General features: G+C 49.2%; 1 protein-coding gene, 1 long non-coding RNA gene and 4 other non-coding genes across 8 annotated transcripts; 2 read left to right on the top strand and 4 right to left on the bottom strand.

Moving 5' to 3' along the window:
• Positions 1–6,246: 6,246 nt before the first annotated feature.
• Trnap-ugg lies at positions 6,247–6,318 on the bottom strand. The gene has a single exon. It is a non-coding gene; the product is annotated as a tRNA-Pro (tRNA).
• Positions 6,319–7,138: 820 nt separating this feature from the next.
• On the top strand, positions 7,139–7,211 carry Trnak-cuu. Its single transcript has one exon. It is a non-coding gene; the product is annotated as a tRNA-Lys (tRNA).
• Positions 7,212–8,455: 1,244 nt separating this feature from the next.
• Trnar-ccu lies at positions 8,456–8,528 on the bottom strand. The gene has a single exon. It is a non-coding gene; the product is annotated as a tRNA-Arg (tRNA).
• Positions 8,529–10,026: 1,498 nt separating this feature from the next.
• Positions 10,027–10,099, bottom strand: Trnar-ccg. The gene has a single exon. It is a non-coding gene; the product is annotated as a tRNA-Arg (tRNA).
• A 460-nt stretch (positions 10,100–10,559) lies between these two features.
• Positions 10,560–25,312, top strand: LOC110338543. Its single transcript, XR_003842705.1, has 2 exons — positions 10,560–10,660; positions 23,768–25,312. It is a non-coding gene; the product is annotated as an uncharacterized LOC110338543 (long non-coding RNA).
• On the bottom strand, positions 16,402–24,228 carry Znf213 (zinc finger protein 213). 3 transcript variants are annotated; one of them, XM_021221878.1, is made up of 6 exons: positions 23,965–24,228; positions 21,068–21,582; positions 19,729–19,846; positions 19,450–19,520; positions 19,199–19,364; positions 16,402–17,972 (listed from the first exon to the last, which is right to left on the bottom strand). In XM_021221878.1, the coding sequence occupies exons 2-6, from the start codon at positions 21,464–21,466 to the stop codon at positions 17,320–17,322; spliced, it is 1,407 nt and encodes a 468-aa protein (XP_021077537.1). In that variant the 5' UTR covers positions 21,467–21,582; positions 23,965–24,228; the 3' UTR covers positions 16,402–17,319. The 3 variants fall into 3 exon arrangements, with proteins under 3 accessions (XP_021077537.1, XP_029388950.1, XP_029388951.1); XM_029533090.1 differs by having other exon boundaries at positions 16,414–17,972; positions 23,908–24,139; XM_029533091.1 differs by lacking the exon at positions 23,965–24,228 and adding an exon at positions 23,764–23,890 and having other exon boundaries at positions 16,414–17,972.
• Positions 25,313–26,075: the final 763 nt, after the last annotated feature.

The raw sequence follows: 26,075 nt of genomic DNA on the forward strand, positions 1-26,075 counted from the left end.
AAGAAGAAGAAGAAGAAGAAGAAGAAAGGAAGGAAGGAAGGAAGGAAGGAAGGAAGGAAGGAAGGAAGGAAGGAAGGAAGAAAGAAAGAAAGAAAGAAAAAGAAAGTGTGCAGACTCATCCTCAGCCATGGAAAAACTCTTGTAATTAAGGTCAAAGTCCACTTCCCGAAGAGCCATAAGTGTAGACTTAGAATTTCCCAGACAAAGTCAGAGAAGGAGAAGCCCTGCTCAGGAAGGGAGTCTACCATATTGCAGTGAGCCCAGGGGCATGGGGCTCTGCCTGAGGAATGTCAAATCGCCTCAATTAGAATACAGGCTCAATTTCCTTTCTCCTGAGAAAACCTGTTCAGCCAGCTCGGGCAGTCCTGAAATGCTTCCCCATGCTAATGAGGCATTCCAAATACCCTAAGCCCCCAGCCCATCCTTGATGTTCCTACCTTCAGTCTCCCAAAACTTTACAAGCCTTGAATCACCCTAAGTTGATCTGCCTCCTATAGCTGCTACCAGCCTGGTCATTCACCATACATATTCCTAGGGCTTCCAATGCCCTGTTCCCTGTCTCTGCTCCCAGGGATTGAATTGGCCGACAGTCCATGAGAACAGGAAGACCCACACTCAGCTACTTAGTGAGTTCAAGGCCTAGACAGGAGACTGTCTCAAAATAAAACAAAATAAAAATTAAACTGTTGAGGTCACCAAGCACCCTGTCAGACAGGGATGGTTTACTGAGCACACGTCCCAGGACTGGTCAGCCAGGGCCACAGTCCAGATCTGGGAACTAAGTTAACCAAAGGGTTTTTAAGACTAAAATCCACAAATATGTTTCGCCAAGTTATTTCACCAATCAGGGTTTAGGAATAGGGGATTTCCTTAGGAACATGTTTGCCATACGCTTGCCCCGCTCCCATTGGATGAGATATTCAACTTGGCAGGGGACTTGCCTTGTCTAATATTCATGTCCTCACTTGTCTACCACGATGGGACTTGTCTGACATTCATGTCTTAACTTGACAACCAGGATGTCAGTTACCCACATACATGTCTCTTTCTGCCAAATAGGATGTCAGTTCCCAAGGAGGTCTTGGGAACCTAAACTTTACTAGACCCCCTACGCAAAATGAAAATCTTATTTTGGCTATACAGAGAAACCTTGTCTCAAAAACAAACAACCTCCCACCCTCACCCCCCCCCCAAAAGATCTTCTTTCTTTTTTCTTCGAGACAGGGTTTCTCTGTGTAGCCCTGGCTGTCCTGGAACTCACTCTGCAGACCAGGCTAGCCTTGAACTCAGAAATCCACCTGCCTCTACCTCCCAAGTGCTGGGATTAAAGGCATGGGCCACCACGCCTGGCCTCAAAGAGTTTCTTATATTGGTGCAGGTGTCTCTCTTATGCTGGGGTCCATCCCAGGGGCAGCTTATACCATAGAAGCTCATACACAGGTGCAGGAAGTGCTGCTGGGTGGTTGGTTCAGGTCCAAGCTTATTGTAACTATACAAAGCAGGTCTACTGACTTCTATCATGATCGGTTCCCAGGGGCACAGAATGTAACAGGATATGCAGTTAATTTTCCCAGTAACAACAGAAGCAACATAGTAACAGTACAAAATGGAAGGCTTAGACCTGTAACAGTTACCTAGGCCCCACAAACAACAACAAAGCAACATGTGGACTAGGTTAAATCATTTTCCTCAAGAATACACTTACAGGTTGGGTATGGTGGTGTGTACATTTAATCCCAGCATTCAAGAAGAAAAGGAATTTGGCCTTCTATGAGTTAGAGAGCCAGGGCAGAGTGACAGGATTCAAGACCCTGTACAAGCTTTTATCTATTGATACCTCATCCCAGAATCCATCTGAGTCTTGTGTGATACAGGCTGCTGCAGGCCCTTGGGCTGCCTTCCCTTAGTGACTGGGTCTGATTTAGATGTACCTGTTGCAGACCATTTGATCACCTTGTGAAGCCAGATGTGCTGAACTAGAAAAACCTGTTTCTTGTTGTAGTGTGGCTCAACCCTAGCCCACACCTTAACCCAAGAGCTTTCTGTAAACAAGAACTAAATAAAGTCAACAATAAGTCAAAGGCCAAATAAATAAATACATAAATAACGTCAAAGCCAAGCAAGCAATCAGTTGACAGGGAGTGAAGTAAGAAAACCCAGGAAAGAGAACGGAGGGACACTGAGTTGAAGGGTATTTAAGGCAGCGTGGTGGAGGAGCAGGAGCTTTTCCCTCCTGCACGTTGGTGGCATAGGAAGGTCAGCGGGGTGCTTTCTCTGCCTCTCTGAGCTAGGATTTCACCCCAGCATCTGGCTCCCGAGTCTTAATTGGTAAAGTCAAACGTATGGGGTTTTGTTTTGTTTTGTTTTGTTTTTTTAAAAAAATGTACCATTCCCCTCTCTTCCCCCTATACCAGGCCACTAGCTGGGTGGACAAAGTCAGTGTCCTAAGCATGTTAATGTCAGAAACAGAGGGACATATTTGGTTTGCCTTTCCACAATGTCAGAATTTATTGAGTAACAATAAATTCACAATCTACAAATTTCCAAGTAGTCCTGATTTGGTTAGATACCTGGTTATTGACAATTACATGGTGTGGTAAATATTTAACCATCAGTCAGGGAATTCTACCCCACCTTTGATCATCCAGTTCCCAGATAAAAGACACAAAACTTGTTTATTTATAGTAAGCCTTTAAAGCACTAGAGCTGGGCAAATGTCAACACTCCATGCTAGTATGTCTACTTCCCTGTCAATACCCCTGAGCTATGACTTGCCATGTTCTGCCTGGGTGACTCGTACTCCACCTGGCCAGCCCTCATGGCTGGTTTTCATAGTCCCTTACCCCATGGTGTCCTCTCTTCTCTCCATCTTCTCCTCTCTTTTTCTGGTCTCTGCCTCAGACCCTAAGCCCAGAAACCAAAACCCTGCCTACCTCTCTCCTGCCCAGTTATAGACTGTAGGCATCTTTATTCAACCAATAGTTTTAAAGAGCAAGGTTACATAGCATCACTCGGTGTATATGTAGTTAGCACCCAGCTGACCTTCCTACTCCATCAATGCCCCAGAAGAAATATGGCAACAGACCAAACTCAACAGTCACAGGTTCTTTTTAGTCTAACCTTACCAATTAATATCAACTCTGAGATCACACATCACATTTCTCAGTGTGTGTGTGCGTGCATGTGCACTTATAGAGGCTTCAGAGTTCAGAAGACTGTCCTGAAGTCAGAGATAGAGAGCTAAAGGCTTTGAACATGATCTAGATCTACTAACCAAGCAAGAGTCTGTAGTAATCAGATATGTAGATCCCAATGAACTGCAGTCCAGTGTGGCTCAGACAGACATCAGTTGCATGTCCAGATGACCCGCCATTAGAAAAGGCACTTTGAAGCCGACTGAGTGGGGCAGGCAGCAGAGACCACACTGAAGCCCTGCTCTGGGAACAGAGGTCCTTGTTGTGCCAATTTTCCAGGATAAAATCCCTAAGTGGAGTAGGGTGACTAGGAGTGTCGAGACTCTGAAGAGTCCGCCGCATTCCAGTCTCAGGGTGTTCCTTCTTTGTAGTCTAAAACAAACCTTCCATCTGGAATGAATGATATTATTGAATGCATCTACAGTGTCATTATCCGTTGGTAGAAATATGTTGTTGGCCAGCATTCTTGTGCTGGCAGACAGCCATTGTCTACTTGTATAAACAAGATATAAAGTCATTCTTTCTTACCATTTATGTTCAAAATGGAGTAACCAGACCAAAGCTCTTGCTTTATAAAATGGAGTCATTCAAGGCTAAACATATACTGAACACTGATATTTCATACAACATATAATAACCCAACAGTCAAATAACAGTTACCTAAGCCTTGACATTTCATCTAGGCCTTAATATTCTACCTAGACCTTAACAAAAATTTTTATTCATTTTTAAATTTTTTTTAGTTTTTTCAAGACAGGGTTTCTCTGTAGAAGCCTGGCTACCCTGGAACTTTCTTTGTAGACCAAGGTGGCCTATGAACTCACAGAGATCCACCTGCCTCCGCCTCCCCAGTGCTGGGATTAAAGACATGCAACACCACGGTTGACTTAAAATTTTTAATTGACTCAATCGGTTTCGTTGTCAATAGCTATCTCCTGTGGACCATTTCAGCTGAGAGCTAAGGAATCCTAGGCCCATCCCAAAGCTGCAACCTCAGCTTTCCCAGCATCTAAGGAAAACCCACGTAAGACCTACACAAGAGTCTACAACCTAGTATGAGACTCGCACCATTCCTACTGCTACCTGGGATCTGATGCCTGTGCACAAATGCAGAGGGATGCAAAAGTGGCCAACGACCAACGCAGCAGTGATGCGCACCTACATGTGAGCAAACCCCAGCTCAGCCCATTTAAAATGTGTATCTGTTTGCTCCGCTATTAAGCCACCATGTGGTTGCTGGGACTTGAACTCAGGACCTTCAGAGGAGCAGTCAGTGCACATAACCACTGAGCCATCTCTCCAGCCCCAAAGACAACTTTATAATTACAACTGGAGGCTTGCAATTCCCAAGCCTCAATCATCATTGCAAACCTCATCTAGGATACCAAAAGACATCTATCAGTTTCCACCCACGACCTTTATTCCAAACCAGATAGCCCCAGTTCCTCTTAAAAACAGAGGTCATCAGGGGTTTGAACCCAGGACGTTTCACACTCTAAACAAAAATTATACCCCCAGGCTAATGAGGCATGTAATGTAGATACTGTCGACGTGCCAGTGAACTGCATCCTGTACTAGTGCTGATGTCCTTCTCACGAATGTCCCTCTTTGTCATTTGTCGGGGAAGATTCCATTCTGTCTCTAATGTGAAAAGCAGAAGGAGCCATGATTTGAGGGTTGAAAGGTCTCTATTGCAGATCCTCTTCTTCCTCCACCCCAGTGAAGCAAACTAGTGTCTTGGGGAAGAAGCATCCAGCAAGATCTCCTGTTGCTTGGTTAAAGGGCAAGGCAGGGCTTGGACTCCCAAACTCACCCTGGGACATTGCAGGCTCCCAGATCTGCTCCTGGAACCCAGCTGTATTCTGGAGTCAGCCTGGGTGGTAATAAGAACAGAATGGCAGCTAGCTGTAGGGAGGAAGTTAGGAGGTCAGGAGGTCAGGAGGTTAGGAGGTTAAGAGGTCAGGAGGAGGTTAGGTAAGGCCTGAAGGCAGAACCCAAGAAGTGAATTTACCTGCAACTGGGGGAAACAATGGCTTCCTCTTTCGTTTTCTTAGGAGACTTCAAACTGTTCTAGCCTCTGCTGAAGGCCCCAGGCAAGAAGCCTGCCAGGCCTCAGGGCACAGGAACTGCAGAACTGTCTGAGTTTAGGGGATAGCAAGTCAAAAAAAAAAGGAGTCCCAGAGCCCAGGAGCCGGGATAAGAAGAGAAACTTGGGTAGTTTAAAAGCGAGACCCACAGGCGCCGGCTGTGCTCAGAGCTCCCAGCCTCTGTTCAGCTCTCCTGAAAAGGGAGTAATCTCTAGGGACCTGGATGACTCTAAGGACTCAAATGAGACTTTGGCCCCTTCATTCTGATGCTTTGCTATTTGGGCCTGGCTAACACTGCCCCTCCCAGGTTAGCCAGTTTCTAGAGTCTCTGGAATGACTGCTTCAAACATAACCCGCCGTGAAGAGCCCATACCCACCCACAACCATGTTCACATCTTTTCTCCAGATCTCACCAGAGTCAGATATCAGATGACAAGGGACAGTGCACATGCACTAGGGTGTCCTGAAATCATTAAAACTAGCTAAACACACGCCTGCTAATACTCCTGATCTCGTCCTTCCATGAAAATCACAGTGCAGGTAGGTTCTTGCTCATAAGGCAAATGCAGCTGTGGTCACGCGGGACACCACGCTCCCTCCTCCATGAGCAACACATATTTCTAATGGCAGTCATCTCCTCTAATAGCCTTGCTGTACCTGAATAATCAAATAATAAAATCAAGTAAAATTCTAGTGTGCAAAAAAACAGAACCCGAGCCCTGGTGGCCAGCATTATCATGGTGGCCCCACCAGCTATTTCACAACACCCATTTGGCCAGAGTGTGAACTTCGAGATCTTACGTCACACAAAGGAAAACTACTAGCTCAAAACAGACACAAAGGTAAACTACAAGCTCAGAGCCAGGGCCATCTCTGGTTCTTGAAAAACCTGGCTCATAACATCCAGGAGTCTGCGGAGAAAGGGTTGCGTCAGACCAGACACTTTGAGGTGAAGGAAAAAAGTTGGGCTCGTCCGGGATTTGAACCCGGGACCTCTCGCACCCAAAGCGAGAATCATACCCCTAGACCAACGAGCCACCACGAGACATGTTCTCCGTACAAATCTTTAGGTATCTCCAGCTGCATGACATGCTTCCGCTAGAATTCGACTCCATGAGTTAATTTTTCTGTGAGTTCCAGGAAGCGAAGGAAGGAGATCCGGCCCGAGGAGACTTGTCTAGAGAGAAAGTTCCGAAACGCTCAAGACAGGTCAGACGGCCCCCAGCCCTACGGCCCAGCGTTCGATAAGAGTGACCATAGACCATCGCCCTTCGGGAAAGGGAAGCCAGCGAGTTTGTGTGAACAACGCAGTTTCATGGTGGACGGCGGCTCAGAAATTTTGTCCCAGGTAGAGCTAAGTCTAGGACCTCGAGAATGAGAGCTTCCTGACACGCCAGTCCCCACAAGCTCAGCCATCCGGGAGAGCCGTAGAACCCGCAGATCCTGTACCTTGGCCAAGCCCACTCGGGGCCGAACTCTGCCTAGAAGACCCGCGCAGCTCAGAGACCCAGACCCAGAAACCACAACTCCGGGTTGGTTCTTCAAAAGCCCGCGGCTTAGCGTTCGGCAAGGGATCCAGTGTGCTGCGGCGACTTTGAAAACGCATGCTCGCCCATGATTAGATTCTGGAACCAATAGGGCCCTAAACGGGGGTCTCACTGACATCCTCACAGATCACCACCTTGTCCCCAACCTTGGGACTCCTGGGAACGGAAGGAGCCACACAAACCCTGACTGTGCGGTTGATACGAAGCTACAGGAGCAAACATCATAGCTCTAGGACAAGTCTAATGCGTTCTAGAACCCGGAAGTACATAGAATTCCAAGGGACCTGTGGGGAAGGCATCTGCTACCGCCGCCCGGCTAGCTCAGTCGGTAGAGCATGAGACTCTTAATCTCAGGGTCGTGGGTTCGAGCCCCACGTTGGGCGGGTGATTTTGCCTAAATGGGGAAGTGGCTAGAAATCTAAAGTTCTACTTGCCTAGAGAGCATATATTTCATACACCGGGCAAAAGAGTCAGAATCCTATCGAGAGTTCCCTTTTACTTAGATTAGCTCTATAGATTTAATTTTTACACATTTAATCTGACACTTCATAAACACATCAAATTTAAATAATTTAAAGGTACAATAGGAAGAAGAACATTAAAGACCTGTCTATGGACTGAATCTCTAGAAAAATCAGGGTCAAACCCCAAAGACCTCCACACCTTGTACCTACAAGGCTGCTCTTGCTAAGACAGAAAAACGAAGAAGATATAATTTCATCGTACATGTTGCAGAATCCCAGTGTAAGATGAATCAGCAGCCTCAGGGAGGCCTTCATGTGAAAGACAGTATTAATTAGGAAAGGTCCCTGACACAGCGGTATGATATATCAAGGCCTGTATTTTGGGACATTTTTATCGAAAGATGAAGCCATGCATTCTAGGTATTTTTAAAGTACAGTATTATTATCTATTTCAAATATGTATTCGAGCTAAGAAAATAGTATTCAGTGCCTTTGAGTCTGCCCCCCAAGTCCCAAACTATAATTTAAAAATTAACCAGTTGCCTTGGAAGGTAGTCTCTAAATAATTGGGTTTATTAAAAAAAATTAAAAAATAAGGACTTTTTGAAAATACATATAACCTAACCTAACCTAGGATTAACCTGTAATCCTAGTGTTCAGAAAGAAGATGCAGAAGGATTTTAAGTTCGAGCCCAGTCTTGTCTACATAACAAGACGCTTTTATTTATTTGTTTGTTTGTTTGTTTTAAGAAACTGCAATGAAATTGTACATTTACGATCTGAAAAATTACTATTTTGAGTATCAACTAATAATTGGTGGTTCATAAAAATCGTTCAAATAAAATCATATGGTATTTTGTAAAGTGAAAGCGTATTTATTTGAAAACAAAACATGACCTTGAAATAGTAAGTTGAAATTTATTTGAAAACAAAACAATCCTAGCACTTGGGAGGCAGAGGCAGGTGGATTTCTGAGTTCGAGGCCAGCCTGATCTACAGAGTGAGTTCCAGGACAGCCAGGGTTATACAGAAAAACCCTGTCTCAAAAAGACCAAAAAAAAACAAAACAAAACAAAAATTTTAAAGCAAAACCACATGTTTAGGAACCTTTTCTCTTCAACTCACTTTCCAGCTATCTGAAGGGGCCTAAAACACAACCTCACTACCCCGGGTGGGACTCGAACCCACAATCCCTGGCTTAGGAGGCCAATGCCTTATCCATTAGGCCACCGGGGCTGACGAGAAGAGGCTGTTATGGATCTTCCACCAGTCTGTGTCTTTGGGTCGTTCCTGTGTCCATCAACTGTGTATCACTTCAGCCAAAGTACCGGCTCTAACGTTGCCGGCCCCCGAGCACCCTAAAGGAGGGAGATCTAAAGGAGGACGCACTTGTAAAGAGACACTGAAACACGTAGATCACTGCTTTTTAGTTTGCTCGTTGGTTTACAGAACAGGTACGCGTCTTTCTATGGTGCAAGATATCCAAGATTCCAATCCTGAATGGACCCTTTGAACCCGGACGACCGGTATGATAGAAAACGTGCTTGTGATGCAAGATGCAGGAAACTGGAGCCGGCACGATAATGTATGTGCTTTGCAGTGCCGGTTCCCTGTCCAGCATAATTGTGCCGGGTCTCTGTCCAGTCTTCTCCCACCGTCTCTTCAACCAAATGTTACTTGGTAGGGACAGGTCTTCATGCTTTTTCTTTATAGAGTATACAACTGGCCTATATATTTTACTTGACACCTACCCCCTCAAAAAAAAAAAAAAGTAAAGTAAATTAAACAACAACAACAATAACTAAACAGCACAGTCGGAAGAACCTGAGGTAGAATTTTGGCTTGAGACTTGTGGGTTCCGGCCCAGTTGCGTTTTCCTCGTGTCCTTTTGACTCTCCTTTATCTCATGTGTGTGTGTCTGATCTAATATATTTGCAAGCTTTATTAAGCCACTATAACATTAAAGAGAAAATTATTCTGCACAAGGCTCTGTCACGTGAGCTGGTTCCCTGCCCTCGCCTTCTATGATTCTCCTAGGAGTTGTAGGGATGAAAGACAGTTCCACTTAGACGGAATCCCTTAAATAGAGATTTTTTTTTTTTTCCAGGTTAAATGTCAACTCAATCTGGGACATATTCTTGCTATTTAAAATTTTATATTTACACTGGACCTGTAAGGAGACACCTTTGTTGTTGTTGAGACAGGATCTCATGTAGCCCAGAGTGGCTTTTAATTCCCCTGCCTCCGCCTCCTAAATACTGGCATTACAGGTGTACCTGGACACACTCTTATTGTAAGAAATCTAGTTTTCTTACTGTTTCACGGATTTTAGAGCTGTGGACATATAAACCAAATTTACTGCTTTAGTTATTCTCAAGTGTTCAGTTCAGTGACATTAATTGCATTCCCCATATTGTATAAGTATCAACCAGATAGCCTACTGAGTTTTTTATTTTAATCAAATGTCCTTGACGTTCCCTTGGGACACCTCCCAACCACGCAAGCAATTCAATCTAGGATCTATTTATTCGGTTCCTTTCCTTGGCACTAATTCGAGCTGCTCGTAGTCTGTCTTGAGATAATAACTTCACCTACTTAATACAAATATACTGACCTTCCTTCCGGGGTATCAGACGGCATGGGGAGTCCTGAGAGCCTTAGGTTGAAAAGTTTGAAAAGTAAACTTGAGAATGGAAATTTTTAAAGTGGGTTTTTAAAAAGCAAATGCACGCAGCGACCACGAAGGGACTCGAACCCCCAATCTTCTGATCCGGAATCAGACGCCTTATCCATTAGGCCACGCGGCCCTACGCCGGCCTAGCCCTTAGCTCTCTCCATAAGGCTTATTCAAGCGCCTACTGCGCATGCCTAAACCAAAGAGAAATCCTGCCCATTGAGCCAATCTATTTAGTGACAGCCTCAAAGGAGCCTCCACAAGTTTGAATCGACATAAGCCCTCCTGAGCAGTCAGTCAGCAGAAGCCCTTTCGGATCCTAGAGGCTCGCCTTTCGGATCTTCTCCATTGGCTGGCCCTCAACTCAAGACCAGGGACGACCCTTGCACTTGTCCTATCGCGTCACTGAAGTATACACAATGGGCTCTTCCAGTATCCAGACCCGTTGCTGGCTCGCCTCTCTGGCAACTCCACGGCCCCAGCGCCATGTGGAGATTGAGAACGCCCGCATCAGGGACTCAGAGAGGCGAGAGTTATGGTTCCCGAGACGATCCTTCCCAGGACTTCTTTCTCCCTAAGCCTCTCCCAGCATATCCAGGTCAGCCTCGTGAGGTTCCGTAGTCCCAGACAGGAGGCACAGACCCTATTCAACCTCTGGTTCCCGAGAGCACAGTCGTTCCCTATCTACTACCAGGTACTTTCCCCGTTATCTCACGTGTTTCAGAAAGGCATACATTTCCCCGGAGCACGCCGATCATGAACACATATTTATTGGCGCTATGTGAGCTCCCACACCCAAACTGCTGCAACGATGACAGGGTGTGAAAAGGGGATACAGGGGAAGTGGTGAGGTTACTGGTCCTATAAACAGAGCCGGCGCCTGAGCGAGCTGCGGATCTCCAGGCAGGCTTTGCGCAGCTCATCACTGTCTGGCCCCAGGACGTCCAGCTCACACACCGGCCTGTTGACCTGAGGAGCGACACTCAGCTAGGCCCTGAGTGGCTCAGTCCATCACACCCACTGCAGTCATTGTCTCCTGGAGGGTTTTTTGCGGAGAGGTCGATACTTTCTGAAATAGTCTATGAATCCTAGGCTGGTCTCAATCTCTTGTATCCTGCCACTACCTCCCAGCCATAGGCATGCCTGTCAATGATCGACTCTTGTGTCTGTTGTTCTGTAAGCCTAAAATTTCAAGTGTTACAAATCATCTTTGAGCCTCATACTAATCCAGCAGTTTTACATGAGTTCCTTGCTCTCACCCAAAAAGTCCCCCACCCAAAGAGAAAGGCTCCCCACCTCATATATATAATCATATAATCAGCCAGACCAGTATTGCCCACCCTGACCTCAACACAAGAGGACCTCCCTGTTAGCCTACACAACTGTACAAATGAACTGACCCTCTTCTGTAATGACTCAGTGGCACCTCCCTTCCTGCACCTCCTGCTGGCTCCTTCTACTTCCCAGTATATCCCCCGCCTCAGCCCCCTCCCCCCAATGGCCTCCGGTGTCCTCCTCTCCTGAACTTTAGTGTATGTAATAGCTGCTGCTGAGTTTGTCTGACCAATGTGCCCTGTGTTTGAGCATCTCCTGATGTGAGTGAGGGCAAGAGAACCCTCCTAGTAATAAAGGCGTTGAGAGGAGCTGGGCAGGGGCAGAGGGAGAGAAGGAGGAAGGGAGGGACGGACAGACAGACAGACAAGACAGACAGACAGAGACAGCCTTCTCCTTGCTTCTCCTTTCCCTGGTTAGAACACTTCCACAGATCCAGTCCCTCTTTCTCCCCTCCTATCCTCATTCCTCACACCTCAGTCAGCAGCTCAAGGAGATCTCTTCCAGGGTTGGCTCTGATGACCTCCACCAGTGTCTGGACAAAATCCGAGCCCTTTTCATCCCGATAAGCCACACAGCCTAGGTGAGGGGATGGGGTCAGAGTCAGCCTTGGGCTGACATCCCAACCTTCAGTGGCCTATTGTGGGTGGAAGAAGTGAGGAGGGGAAGCAGAGAGCATTCTGGGTAACCGGCTTCAGACCAGCACAGGGTCAGGGACTTCTTGCATCAGGAAAATGTTGCTCATATTTGTAGAGTGAATATTTGGGTATAATCAATGTACAACAGATATTTACTGTGGACGTGCTAGGTACCAGAAAGTGGACAGGCGCCAAAGCAAGCAGGACTGTCCTGTCCTAGAACTTACACAAGGGAGCATTTGACAGGAGCTTGCCATTCTATGACTATAAAGACTGACCTGTGGGAGGAAAGTGACTTAACTGGAGCTGGACTCTTGCTGAGAGTAAAGCTGTCATTCCAGGTCATGGGGCAGGAAACTAGGCCCACTGGAACCATAGGCTTCTTACCCTTGCAGCTGCATAGACAGTAAGGATGTCTGCTTGGCCTGAGCTCCCTGCAAGAAGAGTCAACTCCCATTACCAGCATCCAGGGACACCACCTGCCCCAGTGTCTTGTCATCTCTGGTTCAGGGGCAGCACTAAACACTGGAAAGAGTGTGGGGCTGAAAACCCACAAGTCTTACAGCATCCAGGCTGTATGAACTCAGAGATGCTAGGGCCTCTTGCTAACTCCAAACTGTCAGACTCAGGAGCAGACGCCTCGGAGTCCCTCACAGCTTAGAAAGACATTTCCTCCCTGAATCTTGGCCAAGCAGCAAACTCCAAGCTGCCAGGCCTAGCAGTGTGCTGTGAGTGGCTCCCACCACCAGTGTGCCAAGCCCAGGCTCCAGAAGAAAAGCAGACCCACCTGGGGCATCAGCATGGATCTGAAGAACATCTGCCTGGGTCGGGATGGCTCGGGGTGCTCTCAGCCAACGACGGTACCATGGGAGAGCTCTTGGCCCCACACCAGGGTCCCTGTTCCCTGGAGAAGGATGGGGCAGATACCTTTACTCGGTGGACCCTCAGGATATCTCTGGGCGAGGCAGGCTTGTAGGGCTGGCAACATTCATACAGGTTCAAGTTTGTGGGCTTGACTCCAGGGGAGACTGGAGAGGGGCAGGGAATGGCTGGCACGCAGGATTCTTGGAGGAGATGGGTGGGAAATGTGGGAGGCAGCAGAATGGCAGGGTAGAGGGTTGGGCTGGAGGCGGGGTCCCTCACCCCCACAGCAGGCCTGGAGCAGGAAGATCTTGGGGTGGCCATGCAGTGCCTGGCAGCAGCTTAGTCCCTACACCAGCGCCTTTGCCTGTACTTCTTCACCATCAGCCCTCAGCAGCTGTCCCAGGGGCCCCCCACGGGCCATCGGGGCCACTAGGGCACAGCTCACAGGGCCGTTGTGAGTGTCCAGCTTTTCCTGAAGCTGAGCCAGTTCTTCCCAGAAGGCCTGCAGAGGTAAAGGTCAAGGTCTGAACCAGCCCCTAGCTGCCCTTCATGGGGCTGGGAACACTTTTTCAGTCTCTGTCTTGGAGAGCGGGCTTCCCAAGGCAAGAAAGTGACTGTCCCATGAATACAGCAGGAAGTCAGAGGCAAGACTTACAGATGTGCTTCCTGCCTGTCATGTGGGGGAAACCCAGGAAGGAGTACGCCAGGGTCCTAGGGCAGGGGTACCCTTCCTTCTAAGCACCACCAGTTTTGGGCTTCCCCCAACCTGAGCTGACAGGTTTGTCCTCAGGGTGACCTTGAAGCCCAAGGCCTGGCAAAGGTCCCTCAAGGCTGCCACATCATGCTGTGCTCCTAGCCTGTCTTGAATCAGGAGGGCAGCCCTGGTCATATTGTGTGCTTGGTCCTGGGTCTGACTATACAGAGGGTTAGGGACACACAGTAGACAGAAGGAACCCCCAGTTCCTCCTTCCCCCCATCTGTTCTCCCTCAGCTACTGCACACACAGGACTGGATTCCGTCTCTGTCCCTCACTTCTGGCCCCCAGGGCTCCTCATCTCCCAAACACAGAGTCCCCGAAGGGAGGTCCTAAAGACTGGGCAGGAGGCGTTCCCAGCAGACTCTTCAGCCACTCCACACGACCTAGGAGGGTGGGGCCCAAGGACACCTCAGAGAACTGCCCTGCTGGGGTTCAGGGGCAGAAGTACAACCCAAGCAGAGGGATCAGGCTGAGACCGGGGAGACTCTGGAGGTCACATTTCAGAGAGAAAGTAGTGGTCAGGGTGGACTTAAACAAAACCTAGGCTCTGACTCATCTTCAAGTTCATTACCTCATTCTAGGGATTAATACGCACAGAGGCAGAACCATCCCTGGAGAGGGCTAGGTCTGTGGAGGAGGGCTCCCGAGGTACCATTACCTGGGGAGGTACTAGGCTGACAGGGCCATGGAGCCCATGGCCCCCACTTCTAGGTCATTCGGTCACTACCCAGCAAGATGTTCATTCAAACTTCAGACCAAATCTGAGCCTACCTCAGCCACCGGGCCTTTCAATAGAAGAGGGTAGAGTGTCGAAGGGTGAGGCTAGACGTTTCAGTGTAGATACTAGAAGCCAAGCCAGCAGGGAGAGCATGTGTCACTGCGGGAATCCTCTGTACAAAGTCATGGGGTGGGAAGGATGTTTGGAGTCTGGGGGAGGTCCATGTAGTTATGAAGGCACGTCCTGCCGCCCGTGTATGTGTGTTTGCAGAACAGATGCAACGGAGTTTGAATTATTTCATCGTAACTGGCTCTAGGGAGCCAGGGAGACATAGCCTTCCCTTCTTCTGGGCCCCCCATCTCTGTCAGTAGCTGCAGCAGTGACCAGTGAGGATGCCGACTGCAGATTTTCCCCAGACGCAGAAGGAAAGCTTCAGGCTCCCAGACAGCTGGAGAAGCACCCCACGGCTGCGTAGGTACCACAGAAGCTCCAAGCTTTCCCCCGACCCCCACCCTGGGGTCGCTGCCCATCCACTCACCCTTGAGGCCACTAGAGTAACAGGAAGATTTGGGGGCAACCCTGAAGGGCCCCACAGTGACTCAGCTCCTTGACCAGCAGCTGTGGCTGCCTTAGCTGCCCACTGGGGGCCATTAGGACCACAAGGACACATCCCACGGCACCCCTCTGGACATCCAGCTACTCCTGGAACAAATGCAGCTCCTTAAGGAAGCTCAAGGAGAAAGAGGCAAAGTCTGGTGAGGCTAAATGTGAGTGTCTGGCTGAGGGCTGAAGGCTACAAGGTGAAAGCTCACCTGGACTGGGGCCTCTCCTCACAGTTTTCAAAGCCCAGAGCCTGGAATACACCATCCACGCCAGCAACTGCTGTGGCAGACACACCAGGGCTGCAGAGTACCAAGGCTGCCCTTGAACCCTGCACACTGTATTTTCCCTGGGGAAGGAAAACCGGAGCTGGGCTGGGCTGGGTTCTGGGAACAGGCTGGGCCAGGAAGAGCATCTCACTACCTTTCTCCCCAAGCTGTCCCAAACATCCTCCAGCTGTGCAGCTGCCTGTAGGGTCCCAAACACCAGGAAAGCCACGAGAACCAGGTGGGACTTCCTCCAGGCCCAGGGCTTACTTCCTGGCTCTGCTTCCGCGTGCACTGGGGCCTGATCCTTGCCCTCTTCTACACTCGCTGCCACCTACCAACTGCTTATGATCCCAAATGGACTCTGCCCTTCCTTAGAACCCTGGCCTCAGCCCCCCCAGCCCAGCCCCCTTCTCAGCTAGCATTCATATGTCCCCACCTGAGCCATGGGCCTGAGACCAAATTCTATTCTGGCCCATGCTCCTATCTGATCTTGTTACACCTGAGTGTCTCCCTCAGAAGGGAGCTGCTAGCACCAAAAAGGGCCTCATGCTGTCCCCAACATCTTTGCACCCTCTCCTCCTTTATGTAGCTGTGCACAAAATCCATGCATACAATAGTTCCTTCCCGTGGAAAACCACGGGATAGCAGAGACCACAAGATAGATGTTCTAAACTGGGAGCTGGCCAAGAAAGAAACCTGGGGGACAAAGGCTGACAGAAATGGACCAGTTCATAAGGAATGGGAACATCTTGTCACTATCAATCCCCAGGTGAGGCCCCTGCAGGCTGTCCAAAAGGATCAGCAAGAGTCAAAGAAGGAGTGACCGGTCCTGACCAGGCACCACCGGCTCGGTGTAGGCCCCAGCTTGTACTAAGACAGGGGAGGAGACATATCAAGGGCTGCCTGGGAATAGCAGCTAACCTGACAGCTTCAAGCACACATTGGGCAACTGAGTTCTGCATCCCAGGAGCGGCAGCGCGCCCCTCAGCCGGCCAGTCAGGCCTCCTTCGGCCTCTTGCTCATTTCACCACAGAGAATGGGGGCCCTGACAAAGACTTCAAGTCATGTTTGGCTCCCCGCACTTCCAGACCATGACTACATGGATTGACACAGAAGAGGGAGTCATGGGATTGCAGGTCCAGGATGTGGCTTTCCATGGTGACGACGTACACCATGAACCATCAGCTGACCAAACCAAAAGGCCAAGAGATAGCTTCCACGCCCCTAGCACAGAAAAGCCAGCTAAAGAGTCAGAGCTTAGAGGGAATTTTCCATGTTTATTCAAACTCTTCTGAAGCCCACTGAGCTGAGCCCTTTTGGAGGGTCCATGGTCGGTCCATGTTAATGTGAATCTGCACACAATGCAGATTAAAAACATGGAAATACAGTGCTTGAGGAGTCAGCTACAAAGTGCTGATGGAGTGCTAGTGTTAAGTACAACAAAAGCCACACATCTGGAGGACTGCATGTTCTCCAGTCAGCCTGCTGCTACCGCCACCACCTCCACTAACCTCTAGAGCTGCAGTGTATCTCGGGGCTCAGAGGACAAGCAGACAGCTTCCTGGGGTCAGGGCATGACAGAGTGGACACAGGGCATGAGAGTGGACACGGGTTGGAAGTATGAGGGGTACAGGGAACAGTGGTAGTCAAGAAGCCGCTGTGCTGGAACCCAGGACCTAAATCCCCATTGGTGGGAGTCCATAGTCCTTCCCAAGGCCAAACCCCAGCAGCTCCTGAGGATGGAGGCCAGTCCCCACCGAAGGCACAAGTAGACTGAGCAGAGGCTTGGCCAGGCTGATGGGGCCACATAAGGAAGTAGGAAACAAAGAGCCTCTGCCCAAGCAAGGCTGGAGGTTCTGGAAAACTCTAGGTCCTTCCTGAGCCCTCATACCACATGATCCTCAACGGGAAACTGAAGCTCCCTCCAGGAAACAAGTGGAAGAGAAATCCAGAACAGGAAAGGGAGAGACATGTGGCAGGATCCCAGGAGCAGGCAGGCCAGGTCAAAGTAAAGGAGGCCTTGCGTCTCTTTTGACAGGATGGCAGTGGTCACAGGTGAGTGACGAATTCCCCAGGGGGAAGGAAAAGATTCTGTCAGAGTCACAGGAAGTGTCCCCCTGGAGGGCCAGGTGCGGACAGGTGTGGGACAGGTACTGCTCAGGTCCCACCATCGGTTCACCCCACAGGTTGGGCCATCTTTGCGTGCAAGCTCTGGTGCGCAATGAGGTGTGCACGCTGCTTGAAGCTCTTGTCACATTCCCCACAGCCGAATGGCCGCTCGCCCGTGTGCACACGCCTGTGGTCTAGCAGGTAGGAGCGCAGCGAGAAGCTCTTGCCACACTCGCTGCAGCTGAAGGGCTTCTCACCTGTGTGGATGCGCTGGTGGTCAGCCAGGTAGGCGCTCCGGCTGAAGTTCTTGCCACATTCAGAACAAGAGAAAGGCTTCTCGCCCGTGTGCACGCCCTGGTGGCGCACTAGGTCAGAAGAGCTGCGGAAGCTCTTGTCGCATTCAGGGCACTTGTGTGGCTTCTCACCCGTGTGTGTGCGCTGGTGCCTGGCTAAGTCAGAACCCCAGCGGAAGCGCTTCCCACACTGCGCGCAGCTGTGGGGCTTCTCCGCCACTAAGTTCTGAAAGTGGCGCCTGCGAGTGGGCGGCCGCCCCCGACGCGCTCCCACCAGCGGGTCCAGGGCTGTCCTCATTGGGTTCTCACTCCCCCAGACCTCGGTCACAGCCTCCTCGGGATTCCAAGACATAGGCACTTCAGTCTGTCCCAACAGTGCTGTCACTGCCTCCTCTGCAGGGGCCTTTTGGCTTTTGGGTCTCAAACCTGAAAGGACAGGTGAAGCCTCTTTTTAGTTCTCCCTGATTCTGGTTCGGGAAGAGACGTGAAGAACTGTGACTTAGGGAAGTCTCCCTGGCTTTGAGGTTCAGGCTGCTGTGGCTCACATCAAGCTGTGGCTTCACATTTATAAAATGATTGGATGATAGGCAAGCCAGATGGCCTCAGTGGGTAAAGTCACTTGTCAGCAAGCCTAGTGACCAAGCCTGAGCCCACCCGCAACCTCCAACCTCCATGGTAGAACCAATCCTAGAGAACCATCCTTTCAACCTCCACACGTCCTTCTCTGCATTGTACACAAAGGAAAATAGTAAATGCAATGTTACTTCAAAAGTGCTTTTAAGTCGGGCGTGGTGGCGCACGCCTTTAATCCCAGCACTTGGGAGGCAGAGGCAGGCGGATTTCTGAGTTCCAGGCCAGCCTCCTCTACAAAGTGAGTTCCAGGACAGCCAGGGCTACACAGAGAAACCCTATCTCGAAAAACTAAAAAAAAAAAAAAAAAAAAAAAAGTGCTTTTAATGGGAAGATGATGGAAGGCAGCAAATGAGCCATTTTAAGGGAGCCTCGGGGTCACCAGTGAGCGGATCCTTCTGCAGGAGTATGTGCCCTTATAAAGACCCTCTGCCTGTTCTCTGCCCTGTGGCCAGTACCCTACTTTCCACAGCCAACAGCTCCCAGTCCAATGAGCACAGCTGGCTTAACTTTGCAAACAGAAGGCATCAGAATATGTAGCTACTGTGGTCCCCTTGCTCCTTAAGTCCCATCTCTGCAGACAACACACAGCAGCCTTGGGCATGGGGGAACCCCAAAGCACTCAAGAGTGACACCAGTTAAGTAAGGTGAGACCAGGGACACTGGGAAATGGCCTGACTTAGTGAGGCTTCACATAGTGGGGTATAACAAGGGCTCTTGTTTTTTAGCATTTCTGTGGCTGACATGATCCATCAATCTCACTGAATGCCAGAGTTTATCTGGGGGCAAATATGCCAGCCTGAGATTTGACTGAGAAAATCCGTGCAAGCACTCAGCATGGAGCTGGTCCATAGCTGGCACATGGAGGGCACAGGTCAACTGGTCACACAACTGAGACAGAAACTTCAACATCACAACATCACAGGAGGGCTGAGGAGACTTGGGAAGGGCTAGCTTTAGAACCTGACCAGGGAAGCAAAGCAGGATTACAGCCGAGCGAGGGGCCCAACAGATCTGCTTACCAAGGGCAGCATCCCGGGAGTTCTTTCTCTTGATGTCCCAGAAGAAGTTCCTCTGAGCAGAGTCCAGGGAGCTCCATTCTTCTCGGGAAAAATAGAAAGGGATATCTCCCAATGCCACAGATTTTTGGAATGGGGAGATACGACCCGGCTCGGGTCTCCCAGGCAGCTGTGTGTGAGTGAGGACAGGAGGGGTCAAATTATATAGTCAATAGCACCAAGCCCTCTGGGAGAATAAAGGACTGCTAACTCACATCAACTGCAGAGGCAAAGCAGACATCCAACATCTCTCCTGTCCGACGCTCTTTAAGAACAGGGAGCTGGGCTGAAGGAAAAGAACAGAGCTTCATACAGGCTGAAGTCAAGGGCTGAGATGGATGGCTTCATCTACACTTGCAGGTGCATACCCATCAGATGCATTCGCGCATGAACTCGTGTGACTGAGCTTCTGGTGCCTGTCACTCTCAGGGCAATGCTAGAGAAGGAGTCCAGCCCCTGGGTAGCCACACTGCTGACTGAAGAGTCTAACTCACCATGGCTGCGCTGCTCTTCGGGTGCTGGTAGCTGCTTCTGTATCCCTGCCTTCTGGGGAGACCCTGTGGCTCGGAGTCCCTGGACTGCTGCCTTGGGCTCCACCTCTGAGAGCTCATCCTGTGCAGAAACCATAACATGCCCATTAGCAGAGACCAGCCGGAGGTCAGGGATGGTGCAACTTAACCCTAGGAAGGAGCTATGGGACACAGCCCTTAGCAGGCTGAGGGTTGGGTAAGGGTAGGGATCAAATGGAGGCCCAGAAAGTCCAAAAAGGGCTAGAGAGATGGCTCAGTGGTTAAGAGCACTGACTGCTCTTCTAAAGGTCCTGAGTTCAAATCCCAGCAACCACATGGTGGCTCACAACCATCCACAATGAGATCTGATGCCCTTTTCTGGTGCTTCTGAAGACAGCTACAGTGTACTTAGATATAATAATTTTAAAAAGTCCAGAAAAGGATGAGATACCAGGCAGTGCTTTCTTTCTACCCAAGGACACCTCATGATCAAGAGACAAGAACCAGGGCTGGAGAGATGGCTCAGTGGTTAAGAGCACTGACTGCTCTTCCAGAGGTGCTGAGTTCAATCACCAGCAACCACATGGTGGCTCACAACCATCTGTAATGGGATCTGATGCCCTCTTCTGGTGTGTCTGAAGACAGCTACAGTGTACTCAGCATATAATACATACATACATCTTTTTAAAAAAAAAGAAAAAGAAAAAGAAAAAGAAAAAGAAAAAGAAAAGAAACAAGAACCAGTCACTAAAAGGCCAGAATTATAGCTACTTAGCAAGGAGGAAATGGAGCAGTGGTGGTCCTCCTGCCCAGGGTAGAATCCCACACCCTGGCTGCACTGGCACACCACCTCCAGGTCTCCCTCTCCCGGTGCCCTTAGATAGCTCTGCTTCCTTATACCCCTCTGGAGCTCTGATGTGTAATACTGTATCCCTATAGATTAACCACAGTAGTCCTGTGGAGCTAAAACCTTTCTGGACTCACTGGAAGCAGAGGCAGATGGATCTCGGTGAGTTCTAGACCAGCCTGGTCTACAGAGCAAGTTCCAGGAGAGCCAGGGGTTACACAGAGAAACCCTGTCTCAAAACAAACAAACATACAACAACAAAACCCATATTTCTGGACCATAACCACTTTAAATCCAATAAAGTCATGAGAAACATGTCTGTACATGAGTCTTTACTTAAGACTACATTGGGAATTTTGTTTGTGCTTCTCTAGACTTGGTGGTTTTCCCCTGCCCTCTGGGTCCTATGAAGACTCATCTCCATGAAGATGGTCTCTATTCTTCAGGCTCCACACAAGGAAGAGATCCCTCCCTCACCTGTGGCCAGGCTTTCAGTGGCTGGTTCTGTATGTCCTCCACCAAAGCGACAGCTTCCTCTCCACTCCCAAGGCGCTGTCTCTGCAGCTGGGCTTGGATCTCCCCTGGTAGCACAGCCAGGAACTGCTCCAGCACCAGCAATTCCAGGATCTGCTCCTTGCTGTGGAGCTCAGGCCGCAGCCAGCGGCAACAGAGCTCCCAGAGCTGGCTGAAGGCTTCGTGTGGTCCACCCGCATCCCTGTAGCAGAACTGTCGGAACCGCTGGCGGCAGGCTTCTGAATCCCTGTTGTCCACCGGCTGGTCAGGCTCCTGTTCCCAGGAGCAGTCTTCCACCTTCACAATCATAAGTCCTTCCTCCTCCCCAGGAGCAGGGTCTTGGAGCTCCTGGAGGGATGCCATGCCCCTGGCCTAAGGCTCAGGGTGAGTCAGCCTTAGCTTGAGGCTCCAGAGCTGAGCCTTTCAGTGTCCTAGAGGGATTCTCTGTGACGGGTGGGTTGGCATCAGGACACACTTGCCTATGGAAATAGTAAAAGAACAGTATTTGAAGGAGATTGGAATACACCGGTCTGGAGGAAAGTTGGGGGCTCTGCCACCTACTCTGTGCCTCTGAAGCCTCTTTATGCTTTACTGCAACTATGTGCTCTTTGTAACTGTGTATTGGTAACACAGACCCACAATCCTTCATCACCACATCTGACATCCCAAATCTGGGTTTCTCGTGGCCCATTTGACAGCAAAACCTAATGGCACTCATTTGGAAGCAGTACTACATCTGTTAATATGAGCTTGTTTTTACCTTCATGTATAGTAACTTTCCATGCTTAACAGCAAAATTAAGCATGTCTGTGCAGTCTGTAAAGATTCCTTGAGCTAGCTGCACGTGTAGCTCAATTGTTAGACTGTTTGTCTAGCTTAAATGATCCCCACCACTACCTGGAACTGGGTGAGATGGTACATATTTGTAATCCCAGCACTCAGATGTTCAAAGAAGGATTGGAAATTCAGGGTCATCTTCAGCTACATGGAAAGTCTGAAGCTAGCGGGCTAAAGAGATAGCTCAGAGGTTAAGCACACTTACTGTTCTTACAGAGGAACCAAGTTTGGTTTGCCGCACCCACATGGTGGCTCACAACTGTCTGTAACTCTAGTTCCAGGGGGCCAAACCCCCTCTTCTGACTTCTCACACAACAGTTCTACAGATAGTACACATACATCTATGCAGGTAAAACACTCACGGGCTGGCCAGACGGCTCAGAGAGTAAGAGCATTGACTGCTCTTCTGGAGGTCCTGAGTTCAAATCCCAGCAACCACATGGTGTCTCACAACCACCGGTAATGAGATCTGACGCCCTCTTCTGGTGCATCTCAAGTCACCTACAGTGTACTTATGTACAATAATAAATCCTTGGGCCTGAGCGAGCAGGGTTGACCCGAACAAGCAGGTCCTAAAAATTCAATTCCCAACAACCACATGAAGGTTCACAACCATCTGTACAGCTACAGTGTACTCACATACATGAAATAAATAAATCGTTAAAAAAAAACACTCAAACACATAGAATAAAATAACTAAGTCTACAGAAACCACTTTAAATCACTGAGCTATTCTAGTTTTGTTTTTCAAGACAAGGTTTCTCTGTATAGCAAGGAACTCACTCGTAGACCAGGCTGGCCCCAACTCAGAAATGCTCTTGCCTCTGTCTCCCAACTGCTGGGAGGCCCATGCCACCACTTGAGCTATTATTTTTATTTTTTTTATTTTTTATTTTTTATTTTTTTGGTTTTTGGTTTTTTCGAAACAGGGTTTCTCTGTGTAGCTCTGGCTGTCCTGGAACTCACTCTGTAGACCAGGCTGGCCTCAAACTCAGAAATCCACCTGCCTCTGCCTCCCAAGTGCTGGGATTAAAGGCGTGCACCACTTGAGCTATTCTTAAGGTATGTTTTTAAGTAGACATACTTCAGTTGTAAAATTTCACTGGGCATAGCAGTGCATGCATAGTGGTTCATGTCTAATCCAAGAACTGTAGGGACCAAGGCAGGAGTGGCCAGAGTTAGAATCAGTCTGGGCTACAGAGCAACAATGTTTTTTAAAAATTATAATTATTGTGTTTAATTATAAACGTAGTCGTAAGTCCCTCTACTGATAGGCCACACTGTTACTTTTCTCAAATTTGAAAACTTACAAATTTATGGGGCTGGAGGGATGTCTCAGTGGTTAGAGTACGTCTCTGTCTTGCAGAGGCCGCAGACTCAATTCCCAGCATCCACATGAAGGCTCACAACCATCTGTAATTCCAGGTCTGGGGTACCTGACAGCCTCTGTTGGCCCTTCTTGAACACTACATACATGTGGTACACTTACATACATGAAAGCAAACACTTAAGACCATTTATTCACAACTTTATATGAATGTATGGCAAGTATTTGTATTTTATGTTGTTACTATTTCATATACTCTCATAAGTGTGACTTGAACTTTTTATTTCAACAGTCTAATTAGCATGAACATCATAAATTAAAGAACGGGAGGGAAGTGTTAATATAACAATGTTTCTTTTTGATTCACCGACAATCTGATATATGACGGGTGTCATATTTTTCCTGTGCTTTTACTGAAAATTGTTATCTCCAGAATCTACAAGTACGTGCTGTGTGCTTTACATAAATGAGACCTTATGAGCAAACCATTTTTCACCTAGCAACGTTTCTTCGTCCGTGAACCTATACGCTTCCGTGGCATCGGGGTACTTCAGTTTCTCAACCAACCCGCGTAATGCATACGGGCGGTTTCCATTTCTTCACTACCACAAGCGCTTCGTTTACGCTTCTCTTCACGAACCTTCTGCCTTATCCTCCAGTGACCGAGGAGGTGTGCTCAGGGAGGGCCCGGACTCACCAGGGTCGCTCGGCAGGACGTGGGAAATGGGGACGGTCCCCAGCTGCCTGGTGAGGGTGGCCGGGCTCCGCGCTGCTGCGGGGAGACCCGGAGAGCCCGGAGGCGCCGGCGGCCCGCGCTGCTCGGAGGAGCGTGGCCTCTCCCGCAGGCGCCTGGAGCGCCGACTCCGCAGGAGCCGGTCCGCGCGACACGCCGGGCCCGCCCCCAGGACACACCGCCCAGAGCCGCGCCGGGGCTCGGCGCTTCCCCAGCAGCTCCCGGGGCCGGAAGCTCGCGCGGGGGGCGCTGGGAAACCAGCTGGCGCATGCGCGGGGACAAGCATTTGGCGCGTGTACGGTCCAGAGCTCTGTGTGTCCGAGATGGGCAGCCAATGAACAGGGAGGATTCTCTGTTAGCCAATCTGACACCCTAGAGCTAGAGATTTGGAAGAAGTCTCATTTTCGCTTTCTGGGTTGCACTATACCTAAGTCCGGTGCTTGGGAGGTCTCGGAGTTTCCTGGAAAGTGCTGTCTAATTCGAGCGGAGCCTCCATCGAAGTCAGTATCTCCTGCCCTCCTACCAGCGCTACGTGATGTAGGAACGCTACGTCTGTAGGAACAGGAGTCCTGATGCCTAGGGACACTGAGCAGGAGACCCACCTCTGCCCCGGCATGTGTTAAGCATTGTTGCAGTTGTTAAAGTCACTATTGGTATTAATGGTAAATTACCTTTATATTGTAAACATACTTTCCTATAAAATAGACAAAGCCAGAACGGGGCAGTTTGGCTCCGTGTGGCAACTGTCGGACTCTCCCTTGTTTCTCTTGCTGCCTTGAGCAAAAGAACTGTTAGTCAAACAGCCAGCCGGGCTGACCTCATGCCGGCGCCAGCTATCTGAAACTCTCAATAGACACCTTTCGAGAACTACACATTGATCAAAGCAGATTGTCCCTGCCGCTTCGGGCAGGGCTGTTTTGAGACAGGCGTCAGTTCTTGCTGTCACAAGCCTATGGATTCTAGATACCCTGAAGCCATGTCCATGTAGACTACAGTGGGTACATTTCCTTCTCCTGTAATTGATTGCTAAAACGCAAGGTTGTAGTTGTTTAAATCCCACTTCGAAGGATGCCTACTGGATGCACATCAGGCTGGGAGATTCTTGAGTTGTCTTTCCTGGTGTTGCTGAATCAAACCAGGTGATACAGTGGAGTGGTGAAGGCTGTATTTCATGTCCTGCACCCCAGATCTACTTATCTCCCTGGCTCCTCATATCCTTCCTTCCCTTTGCAACCCCCCCCCCGAAATAAAACACACAAACAAACAATCAACAAAGAAAGAAAACATCTCACTGCTATGGAAGCTGTAGTATGTCGCAGTGTGTCCTGTGTTTTTTCTTTTAATTTTTTTTATGATATAAGTATCTTACCTGCACGTGTACATATGTACAGCATTCATCCCTGGTGCCTCTGGAGGTCAGAAGTGGGCATTAAATCAATCCCCTCAAGTTACAGATGGTTGTGATCCACCATGTGGGTGATGGGAGACAAACTCTGGTTGTCTTTTGTGTAAGCCTAAAGTACATGTGTGGGGGGTAGTAAGCATGCATACATATTCAAGTTGCATAGCCTGTCCCACACCGATATCTGGTTACTTATGACTAAAGGAGGATCTGTAACTAATGCAAACCACTCTTGTCAAGCTGTCACAGGAACTTCACTTCAACTGGGTGAAACTCCCTCTGGCTCTTTTCAGGCTATGAGCGACCTCTCCTCATCTCACATTTTGAGTTCATGTTTGGATGTCTACTCCTAACTCCTGGTCTTTCACCTAAATGCTCTCCCCTCCCAGACCATCTACTAACCCCATTAATTTGCTACCTCCACTCTCTCTTATGGAACTTTGCTGACCACCACCTACCGCAGCCACACACTGTCCACTGCCTGTCAACATTGGAGACCAAGTTCTTCTGTCCCCTCCATACTATCGGCCCTCACCCCTCTACCCTAAATGGCAAGGCCCTTTCAAGGTAATTTGTTTTTTTTTCAAGACAGGGTTTCTCTGTATAGCCCTGGCTGTCCTGGAACTCACTCTGTAGACCAGGCTGGCCTCAAACTCAGAAATCTGCCTGCCTC

The sequence above is a fragment of the Mus pahari genome, chromosome 21, assembly GCF_900095145.1.
Source record: "Mus pahari chromosome 21, PAHARI_EIJ_v1.1, whole genome shotgun sequence".
Classification (NCBI taxonomy): domain Eukaryota; kingdom Metazoa; phylum Chordata; class Mammalia; order Rodentia; family Muridae; genus Mus; species Mus pahari.